Source organism: Phocoena phocoena, chromosome 4 (assembly GCF_963924675.1).
Source record: "Phocoena phocoena chromosome 4, mPhoPho1.1, whole genome shotgun sequence".
Lineage (NCBI taxonomy): Eukaryota > Metazoa > Chordata > Mammalia > Artiodactyla > Phocoenidae > Phocoena > Phocoena phocoena.
In genome coordinates, this window is record NC_089222.1 from 24,837,240 (window position 1) to 24,856,950 (window position 19,711).

At 33.6% G+C, this 19,711-nt stretch overlaps 1 protein-coding gene across 1 annotated transcript in view; it reads right to left on the reverse strand.

Moving 5' to 3' along the window:
• ATR (ATR serine/threonine kinase) overlaps positions 1 to 19,711 on the reverse strand; it is a 95,830-nt gene that overhangs the window by 41,890 nt on the left and 34,229 nt on the right. Inside the window, exons 22-29 of the mRNA XM_065875798.1 lie at positions 16,136 to 16,342; positions 14,944 to 15,057; positions 10,655 to 10,770; positions 6,810 to 6,930; positions 5,318 to 5,455; positions 4,276 to 4,486; positions 2,069 to 2,247; positions 48 to 212 (exon numbers count right to left, since the gene is read on the reverse strand). Of these exons, the coding sequence (XP_065731870.1) occupies positions 48 to 212; positions 2,069 to 2,247; positions 4,276 to 4,486; positions 5,318 to 5,455; positions 6,810 to 6,930; positions 10,655 to 10,770; positions 14,944 to 15,057; positions 16,136 to 16,342 (1,251 nt within the window). The remainder of the gene's footprint in view (positions 1 to 47; positions 213 to 2,068; positions 2,248 to 4,275; positions 4,487 to 5,317; positions 5,456 to 6,809; positions 6,931 to 10,654; positions 10,771 to 14,943; positions 15,058 to 16,135; positions 16,343 to 19,711) is intronic.

Genomic DNA, 19,711 nt, shown 5'->3' on the forward strand with positions numbered 1-19,711 from the left:
CTAGTTCAGAGTTCTTTTTGTTACAAGGCCTTTCATTTATCTCTTACCTGGTCTGGTTCTAACTGAATAGCCCTGTCATAACAAGCAGTGGCATCCCTCAGTAAGCCGATGCTTTCATGTTCAAGGATCTGTTCTTTTAGAGATGGTTCTGCCTTTCGAATTGCACTTACTCCAGCCACTCCATCTGGTTCATGCATAGCAGCATACAATTTCTTTGTTCAATCATTAAAAAACAATCAAGGGAGGAAAAAAACACAACTGGAAATAAAACTATAAAGCCACCAGTTTATGTAAAAAAATATATAAGAATTTTTTTCTCAAAGCAACAATATGTATTTGTTTCAAGATAGATTCACAGTGAAACTGCAAACTTATTTCCAGGCATTCTGTTCCACTTAAATATACTCATATTCCGCTTAAATACAACTCTATACTAATAACTGTTATTGATAATGAGAGCTGTAAAGAACCTCAAAGTCCTGAACTCTTTTAAAAATCCAATATATAATAAATTCTGTTGAGTATAGTTTATAAGTATTTTATTGCATTTTAAAACTTAAAAACATTTTAAACAGAATTTTAATATATTCATATTGAGATGCTTTCAAGAAACACAAGAGACTAAATCTGGGTTCAAAGGAGATATTCAGGATGAAGATAAAAATTTGGGAGCAATTAGCACAAAGATGGCAGGGGAAAGGATGAAATGATTTAGGAAATGAATAGAGGGAGAGAAGAAAAGAGGACTGGGGAAGGACATCAGAGTACCTGTATATTTATAGACAAGGAAGAACTAACAAATGAAACTGAGAGGAGAAGCCAGAGTAGTTTGAAGAAACCTGGAGAATGCGGTATCCCAGAAGTTGTGAGAGAAAAGAAAATACCTTAATAAAGAAGTGGTCAAATGATGCCATGAGATTAAGAAAATGAGGACTGGGAAGCATTTATTGGATTTGGTAACATGGAGGCCACCAATTTTCTTAGCAAGAGTAGTGTCAGTGCAATGGAGAAAGAACTCTTGTTGGAACGGGCAAAGAGTAAATGGGAAGTAAAGAAGGAATACAGAGAAGATGGGCAACTCTTTTAAAAACTGACTGTGAAAGGAAACAGAAAGATGGGAAGTATCTGAAGAAGATACTGTAAGATCAAGGGAATTATAAAAAATTAAGATTTTTTTACAGGCGACACCAGAGCATGTCTATATGCTCTATGTACTCTGGATGAGAAAGAAAAATTAATGATATTGGAGAAAGCAGGAATATCTGAAGGATTGAAATCAAGAACAAAAGTAGAAGAACTGAATTTTGGCAGGAAGGGATCCTTCCTTAGGAACAAGAGAAGGGAAGAAAGAGAATATGGTACAGAAGCCAATGTATTCTCGGATTTGGTAGACATCTGGCTTCTACTTTCCTAATGAACAATGAAGCAAGATCATCTCAACAGAGTAAGTAAGGTGGAAGCAGAGAAATGAAGAGAAGGTAAGAAATAGTCATCTTGAAGAGTGCGAAAGTAGTCTTTACTAGAGAAACATAGAATGACTGAAGGCAGTGTTAAAGAGTCCCACTGATGTTTGAGATTATGAGTTGAAAGGAAAACCAGTTAAAAATCCATTGTGTGATTTTTCTCCAGTGATGTTCAGCTGCTTACATGCAGACACTGGGAAAGCAGATGGGTGAGTTTATCCAGCACTGGAGTCTTACAAAGTGAATACAACACAGAGGGAGAAAGATGAGGGAGCTGAACATCCTTGTAAAGGAATGACTTTAACAATGAACAAGAGACTCAGAGCTAGACAAGGGAGAAAAAGACAGGATAGGACTAATCATCCAAAGACTACAAGCCACTCATTTTCCAGTTCTCTCACCACACTCTGCTTTTTGACCTGAAAAGAAGCCCAACAATCTTGACCTCTTATTTAATCCATTGTATTAGGCCCACTGGCCCTTACTTTCTTTTCTACCCTACACAGTCATAGTATTATTGTCTAAACCAATAAAATGAACAATCTAAACATAAAAGACTGGCAATATTAAATGTCATTATTAAGTTCACTATATTAATATCAAACCTGTAAAAATCCAAGATGCTCTTGAATATTTTGCTTCTTTTCTGTAATAAATGATTCAAAGTGCATTACAGCTCGTGTGTATGCTTTGGAGCGAAAGGACGCTACTGCCAGAGTATCCTGAGGTATGAGGTCTAGAAAACGAGTTACACTCTGATAGTCTTCATAATCCACAGTAGGTACTAGATTATAAAAAGACAATTGAGTAATTAAAGACTGAGAAGATGAAATTTTAAAAGTATCCGTTTAAATTTCAATTTATTTATTTTTAATTTATTTCATGAAATAAATTAATCTAAATGTATTAGGGTATCTTACTTAGAAGGTAACTACCAACAAGAAGATTGCTCAGAAGATTCCTGCTCCAACAGGAACAGGAATATGACTTATCTTGCCTTGAACAGTCATTTAACTTATTTGAGCTTCTGTTTTATTTATAAAAGGGAAATATTAGTATCTGTCTTGCCTTACTTACAATTTTGTTGTGACAATTAAATGTAAATTTATATTAAATGTCGAGGAGATATAAAGATGATACAAAAGATACAGAGATGAGTTATTTATTATTAATAACTATAAAAACACTGATAAAGTATAGCTATTAGGAGGAAAAAAGTAGAATTATAGAAATAGCCTTCTTTTTAATTTTAAAATTATTTGTTAACAAACTATTTTTTTCCTGTGTTGCTATATATACAATATTAACTAATACAATGGAAATAAAAAGTAAAAGTACCTTTCAAGTAAAATCACAAATACTTTAAAATGGTAATTTTTTAAAGAGTCTAAGAAAAGACCTAACTGAGAAACTTCTGGACTATCCAGTTTAAGAATTCTTATTTAAAACTTATAAATTTTAATAACGACTCATAACAGCATGTAGAAAACAGGAAACAAATAAATTTCATAATCAAGATAGTAAATTTAAAAGAAATTATATTTAAAATAAATTCTTTACTTCCATCAAAATTTGTAAATCATTTCAAATTATGAGAAATGTTAAAGTATTGTACTTTTGAAACATTACAAATGTTACTCTTAAAAGCTAGAGTTTTCATTACTATGTTAGTAAGAAATGGTAATAACGGAGTTCGCGTTTGTTTTTTTTGTTATCATTTTCACATGCAGAAACAGAAACAAACATTCAATAATGTAAAATATATCAATAATTAGTCTTACTGCAGAGAAAAACATTCCCCTAAACATAATTATTTGCAAGTCCAAAAAATCTTAGAAAAATAACAAACTGTTGTGCTTAACAACAGGAATGTATGTGCTTCCACAGATATAGTAACAAGAGGGAGATGCTCACAAACTGAGAACTTGGTGTAAGTGAAGGCCTCTTTAAGGGTCTTAGTTTTTCCAATTAGCCTCGAAGCTTTGGGGGAAAATCATGTGATTCCACTAAATGGCTAAAGTATACGAGAAGCAGAAGTATCATATACTTTACCCACTTGCTGCAAGAATGAAAAACACAAAAGTTCAAAGACATTAAGAGTATCTATTAATGTCTGATGAATATAATTCTTCTCACCAAGTGCTTGTATCATAGGGGCAAGTGTCATTTTAAACTCTAATGAGATTCCTCTTTTAGACACCTTTGTGGGAGTTGTAATATCACAGGGAAAGAAATAGCACGATAGTAGGTGTAGCAGAGTATAGTATAGTAACATATATTAAGCATATTTGGAGAGCCTGCTGGATACCAAACACTACCAGAGAAAGGGAAAAGAAGAATAAAAAGAATGAGATGAATTTAAAAAAGAAAAAAAAAATAGGCCATGAAATGAATGAAAGTAAACTCTTTGAAATTTAAAACTTAAATGTGAAAAAGACTGCAAAGAGTATCTTATAAGTGAAAAAGTATAAAGAACACTTCACTATTCATATATATACGCACTTAATTTATATCATCACCATCCCAATTAATCCTCAATCTTCTAAGGGAGATAAAATCAACCCTATTTTATGCAAAGAAAAATTAGGTATGTGTTTTGCTTAAGGAAGTGACAGTAGGAATTTAAAGAGAGGTTTTCTAACTATAAATTCACTGCTCTTTCTCAGTAAAAAGGCCATCTTAAAGGGGAAAAAAAGGCATGCAAGAAAACATAGGTCTTTTAAAAGCTAATGCTTAAATTACAGAACTGATACAGAAAGGAGCTAACTTGTTAATAATGAAGAGAAGGAAGTATAAAGAAGTTATGACTTACTCATGGAGTCCACCTTATTTCTGTTTGATTTGCCTTGTGGAAATTTTTCAGCATTCAGTGCCTGAAATTTGTGCCTTGCCCACTGTGTGAGATGGTCAAGCATGGAGAACACAGTCTGTGTACTGAGCTGACACAGATCAGATGCACTGTCTTGGGTACTTATGGTATGCTGATCGTCATGCTTTAGAACTGCCATAATTTCTGCATAAACCTAAGAAGAATCATTTTATGGTGAATAATATGTCTGCATAATATCATTTTACAATTACCTGACATATAAGACTAACCACTTTAAGGCAATAATTTTCAAAAGAAAAAAATCCATCATACATTAATAATAAATCATTTTTCTCATCTATAATTAAGCCAATAAAATGTTTCCCTGAAAAGAAAATATACTGTAAAAGAGTCACGAGAGTAAATATAAAAATATTTAAAAATTCTTCTAGATTATTCAATAAATGATCACGAAACTACTTGTTAACCAGTAGAAAATAAAACTTTAAACAATATCTCACAGTATCTGTAAAAATCAATTTCAGAGTAATTGAAGGGCATGTTAAAACAAAAGGATCAAAAAGATGTAGGAAAATATGTTCATGACATTGGATAAGAGAAGGCATCACATAAAAGGTTTAAATTAAAAAGCTACAAAAGATTTATAAATTTGGCATTTATATTTAAAATTTCTGCATGGCAAAAGGTATAAACAAAGGTTAAAAAGAAAACCACTAACTGGAAAAAATTTCTGTGAGAGATGACTGGCACAAACTGGTATCCAGAATACATATCAAACTACCAATTATTTAAAAAGGACACACACATACACAACCACAAATAGGTAAAGGATATGAACCAAGCATTATATAACTCTTTGATAAATAAAAGTATAAAAAAAGGATTTTGTAAGCATTTTCATATGTACTTACATATTATAGCATACCTCGATCTACATTTCCTACTAATATGTAGCCTTTTTAATACTAATCATATTGCATAAATGTCTGGACAAACAGAAACCAAATAAAATGATATTTCTTACCTCCTGCTGATCTTCTTGATTACAACCCAACAAAACATACACTAGAATATGTGGAAGAAGATAGATGGTCACCTTGAAATCATGCTTCATCATAATGCTACAGCAGGTGAAGATTTTACTGGCAAGATCATGCCGCACCTATAAACTCCAATGGTTTAGAGAGAGTAAGTAGTTTTATTCATTTTATTCTTTTGATTAATGCCAAAAAATAACATGTGAGCTAATTTAACATTGCAGAGTGGGTATTCTATGGAGAAATGCACTCAAAGCAGGGAGAATTTCAGATCACCATCCCTTTGGTCAAGTGCCTGAACTGCTGACACCCCTACAGGCAATATAGCTACCTGGGCTGCCGACTATCTCAGCAAAAATGGTCTTTTCCCCTTACAGTTCATTTTAAAATGAATCACGTTTTGTTACAGATTAACTTCCCTAAATACAGTATATTTTACTTAGCTAACTTTAAATTTAGTATATTTATTCCTTGAGCACATAGATGAGGAAAGTAACCAGAAGGTATTCTCTGGGCCAGCACATTAAGTACAAGATCACATTTTTATTAAGTAATAAACAGTGATTAACTATAGGAAACAAAATGAAAGAAATAAAAAAATTAAATTACTTGGTGTTAGAGTCAAATTTTATTGGTATAATCTAACCTTCAATTTACCAACATTACTGTTCTCTTATAAAAATTTAAAGGTTTTTTCTTCTTCAAATACAAATCCTTCACTTAAAAAAAACCAAACTAAATTACAACTAAATAAAATATTCCATAGCTGAAAATAATTAAAGAGTATTAATTTAATATTTCACATATTATATTTTCAGTATGTTCATTAAAAAATGAGAGACACTTTCTTGAAATTACCAGGTACAAATTATAGTAATATTTTAAAACACTAACAGAAATATGAATTAAAAACAAAAGTTGTGAAATTTAAATACACCTTAAACATTTTGGGTGAACACAGGGTACCTTTTTGTTTGTCAGGTATGTAAAAATTTCATATTAGGAAAACGTCAGAAATATACCTCTATTTTTCCATGGAATTTCATTTTTAAAAAACCTCTACTTTTATTTTGGAGGAAGTTCAGATAATGTATCCTCTTTTAGAAGTAGCCACTAAGGGATAATATTATCTTTTTATTACCTAAGAAATCGTTTTATTATGTAAAAAAGTCTGATAAAGCATTTATATCCTTTTAAACAGTATTATTTTACAACCTTAAATGAACAGACATAATAGACATTTTACAAACACATGAAGAACATAGCAATTTGCTTGATAAAACAACTACCTTCTTACTCAGAAACTGTTACTAGTAACAACAGAGTAATTGTTACTCTCTAGTAGTAAACATTTCCTATGAAAACTTCTATATCAGCACAAATATTACAATTCCTACTGTGTGTACTATGCATTCAGATAGATGTTCTCATTGCCTTTACAATTTCTGTTCAGTTAAAAATTCTGAACAGAGTTCTTACCTTTGTTATAAGATAACCTGCCCAAGATGCTGACCATTCTGCAAAGTTATTACCTAATTTACTTAAGTAAATTGGCTTCTTTACTCCAGACCAATCTGTTGACTTCTGCGAACTCTTATATCTGTAATTTTAAAAATTGTTTATTAAAAAAAATATATATATATATTTTATAATATTATATATATATATCCATCTGTTTAAAACTTTAGTAAAGAAAGCATAAGAAACTACATCAACTCTTTCACTGACTACCTCACTACTGCCTTGCCTTTATTGAAATCTGGCTAAAGACACTACTTTCCCTAAAGCCTTCTTAATGGCAGGGCAGTAGGTCATTCACGCACACCCCAAGTACTTCAAAGGATTTAAGTCTGCTTCCTCCCTTCCTCAATGCTCCTTTCAGATCCTTCCAACCCCATCATTGTACGAGAAAGATCTGTTCCTTTGAGGTTCAAGCCACCCAGGTATATATACTATTCTCTACTCCTCATTATGGGCATCTACCAAACCCACTGATTACCAAACTCACTGATAAATTTAGTAAATTGCTCTGCATTTTCTTTCTTCACCAAGTTTTATCATCCTGAGTGACTTCAATGTCTGGCTGGACCATCTAGTCAAAATGAAAACTTCTCAATGACTTTCCCCTCTACTTCTTTATCGGGACTCCCTTGCCAATACAGAGAAAGTTCTTCACTTCCAAAATGTACTATTTAGACCTCACTTTATGGCCAGTTTCCCAAAGTTCCAGTTCTTTTGCTCAGTTACTCTGACACATCTGTTCTCTCACTGAAACCTTTTGTCCCTTGACTCTGCCAAACTCTCCTGATCTGTAATACCCTCCTTTCATTACCTCTCTCCCTAGCCAGCTTGGTCTCCACAGTGCTTCACTTCAAGTACTCTCTTGGTAATATCCTGTATGCACTCCACTCCCACATTTTCTTTACCAGCTGTACCCATCCACCAAGCTCCCAACCTTGGATCAGTCTAAATGCCTGCCTTCACTGAAATGATACCTAGGCCACTGCATTGATAGAGGAAAAATCATTAAATTGCTTATGAGATTAGTACTACTACATATCTTAGTCTTCAACGTCAATGGACCTCTACGCTGCCCAGGAATCCTTTTAAGTTTTCCTTATCAGCTCTCTCTTCTCTTTCCACAGTGGCTATTTCAAATCATCACTGCTCTCCTTACATCACCTATACCAACTCCACTGCCACTTTCAGCCAATAATCTCATCTCCTATACTTCTTACTTCATGAAAAAAAAAAAAAGAAGAAACCATTAACACAATCCCACAACTAAATCTGTAAAATTTGCTGAGTTCCATCCATTATTTTATCTTCCCCTATTACAGAGAAAGAGATTTCACTTCCTCTAATCTAATCTCCCATTAGATATATGGCTACCATTTTGGATGCCCCTCGGGGTCCCTATTATATCAATTACCACTTCTCTCTTCCGTAACTTCAACATGATCCTTTCTATTTGCTCCTGAGTGTTAACACTTAAACATGTTCAAACAGGTCTCATCTTACCCATGTGTACAGCAATTTTTTGAGGTGAGTGGGTTCCTTTTTAATCACCAATGCAAGGTTAGGAAATGACAAATGTAATTAATGCCCTATACTCAAGGTTCTCGGCAAACATTATATATTTCACTGTATCACAAATTGCTAAAAACTGAAAAACCCAATAATCTCTCAGTTAACCATCACTATTTTGAATCTTCATGAATTCTCTAGATGATTTTACCAAGTTTTATGGTAAACTTAGTTAGAAAACTACTGATATTGGGGTACAAGTCAGGTTCTGTCAAGACACATCCTGATATTTTCTCCTAAAATTATTTCTGTGGCAATTTTGAACTGTAGTTGATCTATCTAGTTCTAAAAATCAAATCTCCCAAACATAGCCATCCCTTTGACCTAGGTTTAGTGACTGCGTATAAACAGCCCAAGTGAAAAAAAAATAAATTAAAGGAGAGTATAGGAGTGTAACTTTAAAGCAGCAAAAACAAGGATATGGTTTTAGGAAGTCTTTTATTTCTCCTAGGCCCTGTGGAGAAAATATCAAGCAGTCCAAGCTATAAAACTGCCCTACAGGCTAACCTGGTATCTTGGTGTTTCATACAAAAGTGAGTCAATTCCATTAATATTGCTCTCTATTGATTTCTTACATTTATGAGGTGGTGATTTCAATGAGCAGATTCCAGCTAGATAAATTGAACTTCTACCATTGAGGGACCATCTGAGAGGTTCCTTCAAACTCCCAGATATAAAAGTAGAAGGATCATAAGAATTCTCATTGCTTTGCTAAGATCACTCTTATAAATGACCACTTAAATATTCTTCTTATGAAAGAATAAGAAGTTGGCAGGAAATGTTGGCTTCTTAAGAAATACTAACTTGAATAACAAGTAGGCAGAAAATGTTGGCTTAAGAAATACTAAATTGAATAACAAGTGGGCAGAAATGGTGGCTTCTACTTCACATGAAGTAGGGAATAGCCACACTACCCCTTCCAAAAAAAAGCAAAATTCAACAAGCTGACATTGAATAAACATTTATTATTGAGTCTAAGTCAAATGTCAGGCACTCTGCTAGGTACTTTTTAACATTATCTTCTCTATTCCTAACAATCATATAATTTAAGTAAAGCTATCCACATTTTCAAGATGAAAAAAACTGAGACTTGGAAATATTAAGTAAATTGCCCAAGATTTTTAGAGTGAGCAAATGCAGAGTCAAGATTCAAATTTCGGGGCTTCCCTGGTGGCGCAGTGGTTGAGAGTCTGCCTGTCAATGCAGGGGACACGGGTTCGTGCCCTGGTCTGGGAAGATCCCACATGCCGCGGAGCGGCTGTGCCCGTGAGCCATGGCCGCTGAGCCTGCACGTCCGGAGCCTGTGCTCCGCAATGGGAGAGGCCACAACAGTGACAGGCCCGTGTACAGCAAAAAAAAAAAGATTCAAATTTCGGTCTACATGACTCTAAAAACCATAAACTTTCCACGAGATCACAGAAACTCTTAAGCATCTATATGTGCTATAAAATATAGATAAATGGAGAAGTATGGAATCCTCAAAAAAGAAAACACAAACATTTATTTTACATCTTTAAACAATGCTCTTCCTAAGAAATAAAATGATGTTTAAAAGGTTTCTAAATATTAAAGGGTATCTAGCAAATAAGTATGCATACTTAAGGGCTTTTATAAAGGATTTTACTACATGTCTACTAAGGCTCAAAGACTACATTTATGCAAGGTCACATATCCAATAAGCTTGTGACTTAGACTACCTAAAATTAAAGTTTCTAACTAAAAATTATTTATGGCCTTCAATCAGTCCTAACAAAGTTATTAAAATGGGGAGGAAAAAAGGTAGAAAATACTTTTTTTAAAAGTAGAAGGAGAAAATATTTTCATGAGGAGAAATTGGTAGGGCTAAAAATCTCTAATCTCTAACCGGGATTACTAAAGGCTTTGGGACTAGCTTTAAATTCTTAAATTTCTGTGTTAATTAGACCCATCAAAAGTTTCAACTCACATTCAATTTAAAGTAGATTTTTCAAAGTACTACTGACAGTTGAATTAAAAAAAAAAATCAATCCTTTCAGTTTCACTGAATTTGTCTAAATACTAAATAAAGTTACAGAATTTAAACAATGAGCAGACTATACTTCTCATTTTGACAATATTATAAGCATAAATCTTAGTGCAAAACACATATTAGAACATACTAAAAATAATTTTAATGCTAAAAAGTTATATCAAGGATAACATTTAGTTTATAAAGTTAAAAACAATTTTATGAAAATAGTTTTAATGAGTCTACAGACCTAGTATTTAGATGAGGTTCCAGTATTTCCCGAACATGCTCGGGAAATCTCCTCCACAATTGGTGACCTGGGCCATCGGTCTGCATCTCTCTACAGTCATAAATAGAAAGTAACTCCTACAAATACATATTTTACAGTTGTAAATCGTCAATGAAACAGATAAACCTTTACATCCATCAACATTCTTCACATTACAGCCATAAAAATACATAGAAAAATACATAAAATGATACAATTTTGGAGTTGTCTCAATGCTTAAAACCATTTAGGTGACTTACTCAAGGTCACAAAGCTGTGGTAATATTTGAACATGCAATTTCTGTGCTGTACATAACATGTATTGAAACAAATGACTAAGCTATTTGGAGGAAAAAATTGGAATTTTCTATATTTGTAGAATTTTTAGAATTTAACCTTTTCTGAATTTTAATGAATGTAACTACAAATCCAAAATAGTTCAAAAATTCAAGATATCTCAAATTCTATATATAAAGTACTGAGCTTAAAATTCTGAAAATAAGATGCAAATGTTAAAGACCAATTTACTATTCAAGTCCATCAATGAAATGGTTATATTTTACTTTCCTGAAAATAAAACAAGTGGGATTTTATAAAGAAAAAAAAAAATCTTTGTCCCCAATATCAATCTTTAAAACAAGACAAATATGTTAGGGTATTATATCTCCCATCATCTACTATTCTTTCTTTCTAATTTCACTGAAAAGGACCACATGCAATAGTTGTATTCCTAATAATTATAAAGTATAAATACTGTCTAATAGAATATGTACTTTATACTTATATTTAGTATTTTTTAATAAAAGTAAGGAAGTTTATGAAAGTTCAAATACAGAAATATTCAAAACATTTTCATTTAACTTTAAAATGTTATTAAAATTTTGTTTGAAGCCAGCTTTTTCTGATGTTTGCAAAGTCACTCTGGCTACAGAAGTCCTCATAATCAACCTCCAATAACAGACTTAGTAAATCAGCAATCGGCTAACTTTTTGGTCTTGGGACCATTTATACTTTTAGTGTTAGGGGAGGGGAATTAGATAAAGGCAGTCAAAAGGTACAAACTTCCAGTTATAAATAAATACTAGGGATGTATTGTACAACATGATAAATATTAATTAACACTGCTATATGTTATATATGAAAGTTAAGAGAATAAATCCCAAGAGTTCTAATCACAAGGAAGAATATCTTTTTTAAAATTTAATTTTGTATCTATATGAGATAATCGATGTTCACTAAACTTATTGTGATAATCATTTCACAATGTAAGTCAAATCATTATGCTACACATCTTAAACTTAGACAGCTCTGTATGTCAATTATATCTCAATAAAATTGGAAGAAAAAACAAAAAACACATATACTTACAGTTGTAGATCTTGCTTCATATTTCACTGAGAAAACAAGCAATCACAAGAGATCTCCACAATTTCCATGCTAATATCTCCCCAGCCTGGCAATATCAGTATCAGTGCTTATATGCTCTGCTTTCTCTTTTGTTACTACAGATGAATTGGTTTTTTCTTTTTAATTTACTCTAATTTAATGAGTCACAATTATATGTTTTATTTTTTAATTAATTAATTAATTAGTTAATTTATGGCCACGTTGGGTCTTCATTGCTGTGCGTGGGCTGTCTCTAGTTGTGGTGAGCTGGGGCTACTCTTCGCTGCAGTGTGCGAGCTTCTTTTTTTTTTTTTTTTTAACATCTTTATTGGAGTATAATTGCTTTACAATGGTGTGTTAGTTTCTGCTTTATAACATCAGCTATACATATGCATATATCCCCACATCTCCCCTCTCTTGTGTCTCCCTCTCACCCTCCCTATCTCACCCCTCTAGGTGGTCACAAGGCACCAAGCTGATCTCCCTGTGCTATGCGGCTGGAGGGGGAAGGGTAAGCTGGGACGAAGTGAGAGAGTGGCATGGACATATATACACTACCAAAGGTGCACGGGCTTCTCATTGTGGAGGCTTCTCTTTTTGCAGAGCATGGGCTCTAGGCACGTGGGCTTCAGTAGTTGTGGCGCATGGGCTCAGTAGTTGTGGCTCGTGGGCTCTAGAGCACAGGCTCAGTAGCTGTGGCGCATGGGCTTAGTTGCTCTGTGGCATGTGGGATCTTCCCGGACCAGGGCTCAAACCTGTGTCCCCTGCACTGGCAGGCAGATTCTTAAACACTGCACCACGAGGAAAGTCCCTTGTTTGTTTCTTTTTCTTTAAAAATTTTTTTTTTTGGCTGCGCCAGGTCTTAGTTGCGGCATGCAGGCTCTAGTTCCCTGGCCAGGGATCAAACCCAGGCACCCTGCATTGGGAGTGTGGAGTCTTAACCCCTGGATACCAGGGAAGTCCCAAATTGTGTTTGTTTTTAATTAAGGCTACTCTTTCCACTGGTACACTATATTCCACATCTCTTTACCTATTTAAAATAGTATTATACCAATTCTCTTATACAACAATGCTGTTCTCCTCCCACTGAACTGTTCCCAAGCAACAGATAAACATGTTGTTTTTTTTGCCATCTTTACGCCCTTTCCTCCCCAGCTACTATCTCATTCTTCCGCTCTCCTTGATAGCAACACTCCTCAAAAGAGTTTCTGTAATTTCTCTAATTCTCTCTTCCCACATGTTCTTAAAAATACTCTAATGAGGCTTTCTAAACTACACTGAAACTGCTCTTGTCAAGGTCACCAATGACCTTTATGTTAATACAGCCAATGGTCAATTCTCAACCCTGAAATTATCAAACCTATGATCAGCATTTGGATCACTCCATACTTCCTGAAACACTTTGTCTTCCAGAACACCATATTCTCCTACCTTATTGGTAGCTCCTTCTCAGTTTTCTTACTTTTTCCCTCTTCTCACTGAGCTCTCATTTTCCAGGTCTCAATTATTAGAACCTTTTAATCTATACATACTCCCTCTCTTGATCATCCCATCCAGAATCACAGTTGTAAATGCCATCTCTACTATGAACTATGAAAACTTCCAAATATGTTTAAATCATACCTCTAACCATGAATTTCAGACCTGAATATCTAACAAAATAAAAAATCTTTTAATTAAAAAAAATATCATGAAAAGGGGCAAAAGAAGTCAAACTGGAAAAATATTTATTACATGTATGGTAGACATAGGGTTAATTTCCACTACATCAAAATAGGTCTTAAAAAATCAGTTAAGGGCTTCCCTGGTGGCACAGTGGTTGAGAATCTGCCTGCTAATGCAGGGGACACGGGTTCAAGCCCTGGTCTGGGAGGATCCCACATGCCACGGAGCAACTAGGTTCGTGAGCCACAACTACTGAGCCTGCGCGTCTGGAGCCTGATCTCCGCAACAGGAGAGGCCACGATAGTGAGAGGCCTGCACACCGCGATGAAGAGTGGCTCCCACTTGCCACAACTAGAGAAAGCCCTCGCACAGAAACGAAGACCCAACACAGCAAAAATAATAAATAAATAAATAAACTCCTACCCCCAGTATCTTAAAAAAAAAAAAAAAAATCAGTTAAAAAAAAGACCAATACCAAGGAAAAAACAGGAAAAGATCATGTAGAGAAAATTCACAAAAAAGCAACAAATATATAAAAGATGTTACATCTCTCGCATAATTAAATGTAAATTAAAATGAAACAACATCATTTTTTATTTGTCACTGGCAAAGACTTAAAATTTTAATTAAGGGCAGGTTTGTCAAGGGAATATAAACTGGTGAAACTTTTTTGATGAAATCTATCAAACGTAAACTCTGTATCTGCTCTGAGACATTTTAATTTCTGGATATTTATATTATTGATATATATTCACTCAAGTACTTAGAAATTATGCATGTTTTCAAAATCATTTTTTTGTAAAAACAAAACACTGAACACAACCTAAATGTGTTAAATAAATTTCTTAAACAAATTACGGCATGTTCATACTGAATATTAAGTCATTGAAAAGAATGAATTAGAGATATATGTACTGACATGGAAAATTACACAAGATAAGACTATTAAGCACAGAAGAAAATCAAGTACTATGATCTGCTTGTTTGGTGGAGGAAACATATATATTTGTATATACACAGAAAAAACTTCAAAGTACATATAATAATCTGTTAGGAGGGTACATTTCTGTACTCTTTGAAATTTTTGTTAAGAACTTGTATTACTTTGATAATAAAAATGACAGTCAAAAAAAAAATAGGAGTTTCTAAAGCATAGAATTTACAACTTTCTTACTAGAATTTAATAACATAAAGCCAGTAATGTCTATATGCACTCTTACCTGAATGGCATAAGCAGCTGAATCTTGAGCTCGGCTGTTATCTGCATATGCGAGGTAAGCTCTTGTTAGTTCCATCAATAATCCATAGGCAAAGTTTGCATCTTCTACTCCAGTCTCAATAAGAACAAGAAAAAATTACAGGCTAATTTGTATACATTTTCTTAAACTGTACCTCATTCCATGGTGAATTTAACTTAGTCACCTAAGTCAATTTAACTTAGAAAAGGAAAGCTCAGTAAGGTTTAAACAAAGTTTCGTACCAAGACTAAAATATAATCTGTAGCTAAGAAGCCAAATCTAAGGCTTTTCAGACCATTTATAAAGTGTTAGACTCATTCAACTTTTACATAAATCCAGCAATTTGCATTTTTTGTTTTTTACCTCTTAGAAAGCAAATTGTACATATAGAATTTCCTAACTTGCATTCTGTAGAACCTTGGTCAGCTGAGAAGCTCCAAAAAATAATTTTCACACACTCTTCTCTAGGAGATTCATAACATTCCCAAATATATTAAAAGTTCTGTTTAATTTTGTTTTACAAGATTTCCCACACTCATTCGACTATGGAAACATTTTTATATACACACTATTAAAACACCCTGGGAATCAGTTTCCCATGGAGACACTTAGCAATTGTGTTTCAATAGTAAAATTTAAATAATTAGATTTTAAGTATCTGTCATGATTAGGTTAGAAAGCTTATTCATTGTTTTTGTTTTATTTATTTTTGGCTGCGTTGGGTCTTCGCTGTGGTGCGTGGGCTTCTCATTGCGGTGGCTTCTCTTGTTGCGGATCATGGGCTCTAGGCGCGGGGGCTTCAGTTGTGGCACGCAGCCTCAGTAGTTGTGGCATATGGGCTTAGTTGCTCCACAGCATGTGGGATCTTCCCGGACCAGGGATCGAACCTGTGCCCCCTGCATTGGCAGGCAGATGCTTAACCACTGTGCCACCAGGGAAGTCCCTAGAAAGTTTATTTAAAAGAACATAGCACACTAGACTGGACTCCAACTTTATAGTTTTTGGCTAAAGGTCTCTGCAATAGTATTAAGGAATAAACTCAGAAATTACCTAAATTGTCTAGTTTAGATCAAGCTGCCACTAAGGATAACCTGAACAGTTTCTTGTAAATGTAATATAGAAACCCCATTAGGACAGTGAACTCTTCTGGTCATTCCAAATTACCAGAACTTACCACAAATGTAAAATCTTTTCCTTGGGTTTCAGTGGTTGAGAAATCTAGCCGACCTGGATCTATTGCTCCCAATTCCCCTAAGCATTCCCCACAGAGCAACCGAGCTTGAGAGTTTGCATCTTGGCAACCTTTCAAAAGCACTGTCACCAACTGTGAAATAACAGGTTCCACTGTTTCACTATCTGTTGCATATCTGATCAGTTTTTCCTAAAATAAAAGTAGAAAGTTTATATATAACTTCTACAAACTAGTATATTGTCCTAACCAGAAAGCTTAAAAATATTAAGGAATATCTGACAAATATTGACAAAATTAAATTACTATGTCTTTAGTCTTTTCACCTAGTTTTTGCTGAGTTCACATAATATAGTCCACAATATGTTCTGTGGGATTAGAATCATTAAGTGTGCTTAAAAGTTTTAATCATTAATCCATTAAATAAAGTTACTGAGTATTATTACATCAGTATACAGAAATAAGACATAGTCTTATCCCAATGGGAAAATAAACATGTAAACGAACAGATAAAATATCATACAATATGTATAATAACAAATATGTGTACAAGGTAAAGAAGAAATGAAGAAGATGAAAAAGAGCTCAGAGTATCTTTTCAAAGATAATAGATATTTTAGTAAATAAGTCAATAAGGAAGAGCTATTAATTAAAATAAGAAAACTGAGGAGTGTATAAAAAGCTAGTACAGCAGAAAAAGATATGGGAAAAGAGTCCTGTGGGGATGATTTAAAAAAAAAAGACGTAGGAAGAAAGAGGTAGGCTTTATGAAAAAATATGTTGGTTCAAGTAATCTTTTTTCATCTATCTACTGAGGATGCTGTAAGAAAAACTGTTAGGCATAAGAAATGACTATTCTCAAGCCAGTTAGATCTAGATATTGTACCTGTGTGACCACTTTAGAACTACTTTGTTTACATAATTTTCCTTCTAGCAAAAGTAAAGCATATATGAGCATCTCAAACTCCATGTTAAAACTGATTCAAATTAGAGTAATACGTTTCAAAAGAAAAATAAAAAGACATTTTATGTCATCCAGAAACTTCAACGTTAACTCATTTAAATAACATTACAGGTTTATTCAGGCATAAATACTTAAAATAGATGAACTAGTAACCAATAAACAGCAAAACTAATATAATTATAGACATACATTACCTTGCTAAAACTAGAAAACAATAAGGAAAAGAACATTTTAGTTGGCAAAGATAAATGCAGTTCATACTCAAGACGATAAATACATGAACACTAAATGAAAGGTAATTTTAAAATATACCTCTCTCCTAAGTGCTTAAAAATGTTTTTACTTCACTTCTAGGTTAGATAAACTGGGTTTCATTTTTCAGCAAAAAATATTCAATTCCAAAAGAATTTATAAAATGAGTGTGTGTTCAATAAATAAAGAAAGAAAGAAAGAAAAGAAAAAAAAAACAAATCCATGTTTTTATCATGTCCTAAATGTCCATATACACTTGGGTCTGTTTCTAGACTATTTTTTTCCCACTGGTCTGTCTGTTTACTCATGTACCAGTATCACACTGTTATATAGAGGCTGTAGAGTATATTAATGTCTGGGAGGGCTACTGAACTCCCACAGTTGCTTTTTTTTCAGATTTTTCCTAGCTATTTTTTACATGTTTGTTTTTCCATCTTAACATTAGTATGAACTTCTCTAGTTAAAAAAACAAACAACTTGGCATTTCTTCGGGATGGCATTAAATTTATAAACTATCCTAGGGAGAATTAAAATCTTTGTAATATTGAGTCAACCTACCCAATAAATAAGGGGTGTTTCCGTTTGTTTAAATCAATTACATTTTTGTGTCTTTCAGAAGTGTTTCAGTTTTCCTCTTATTGGTTTATACATTTCTTGTTACGCTTACTCCTAAGTATATTGTCTTTTTCTGTTACTACTGTAAATTGGGTTTTCCAACAAGTCTTCCAACTGGTTATTGTTGCTATATGAAGATTATGATTTTTATATTCTCCTATCTTACTGAATTTGTTTGTTGTCTGAGCTAGTTTATTGATATTTTCTAGAGTTTTCCAAGTATATTAGCATGCCATCTGCAAATAGAGATAGTTTCATGTCTTTTCCAATTCTTATGCCTCTGATTTTTTTCTCTTATCTAAATTCATTGGTCAATATTTCCAACTGAATGTTAAATTGTAGTGGAGATAATGAGCAAGCTTGCTTTCAGTGGGAATGCATCTTATTTCCCCATCAAGTGTGCATGCGTGCATGTGTGTGCGTGCACGTGTGTATGCAGTACACATAAACACACATATGTATACGTATACATTTATAATATATTAGTACTATCCATCGATTCCTATTTTCTTTAGTGTTTTTATCTGAAATGGATAGTACAGTTTGTCAAAGGCCGTTTCAGCATTTATGAAAATAACAGTATGATTTTTTTCATTAATTCTATTATTAGTTCACTCACCATTTCCTCCCAACCTCCCAGGCCCAGGCAACCACTAATCTATCTTCTGTCTCTATGGGTTTGCTTGCTCAGGAGTATATATATTCATAATGTATCATCTTTGTAAGTTCCGTATCTTCTATTGTATTTTTGTGAATTACGGCTTTTAGTATTATAAAGTACCCTTTTTTGGTCACATTTCATACTTTTTGGTTTCTATTCTACTTTGTCTAGGGGCAGAATCAGAATTCTTGCTTTCTTATTTCAACTTAAAAATCTGCTCACTCCTTTATTTTTAGCCTTTGTAAATAATTTATTTTATATGTGTGTATTACAAACTGCACAGAGTTGTTTCCTGCTTTGTAAGTCAATTTGTAATATTTTTTCTTTTAAGGTCTTTCACATTTATTAATATGACTGATATGCTGGGCCTCAATTCTATAAGTTTTTTAAAATTATAATTAGCTCCTAAAATTAATTTCTTTTGGTATAGAAGAAAATTTATACTTTTGTTCTAGAGGTACCCTTTACACAAATATCTTTTGTAATGTCTCTGGTCTCTTTATTTAACCTTCTTTAACTGTTTACCAGTTTTAAATAGTATATTTTGATTCCTAGTTGTTGCCTACGCAATAGTGACTAAGCTCATTTAATTTATATCTTAGTCTCTTCTTCTCCCATTTAAAAACTTGCATAATTTCTATTTTATTAAAATATATAGCATTTACATAGAATTCTCCCAAATTTGTCCCCACCGTTGTTTTAGTTAAATATATAACTAGTAACCATAAGTTCTTTTGCCAAAGTCTCCCCAGTCATCTCTTGATTGAGTAAAGCCATTCTCTAGCATACCTCTTAGGAAGGGCTTGCTTGTGAAACTCACATTTCTTCAATTCTTTTTTTCATTGCGGAGAACAGGCTCCGGATGCGCAGGCTCAGCGGCCACGGCTCATGGGCGCAGCCGCTCCGCGGCATGTGGGATCTTCCCAGACCAGGGCACGAACCCGTGTCCCCTGCATCGGCAGGTGGACTCTCAACCACTGCGCCAGGAAAGTCCATTTCTTCAATTCTTGTATGTTAAAACTGTGTTTCTTATCTGTGATATTCTAAGGACAGCTTGGCTTATTTTTGT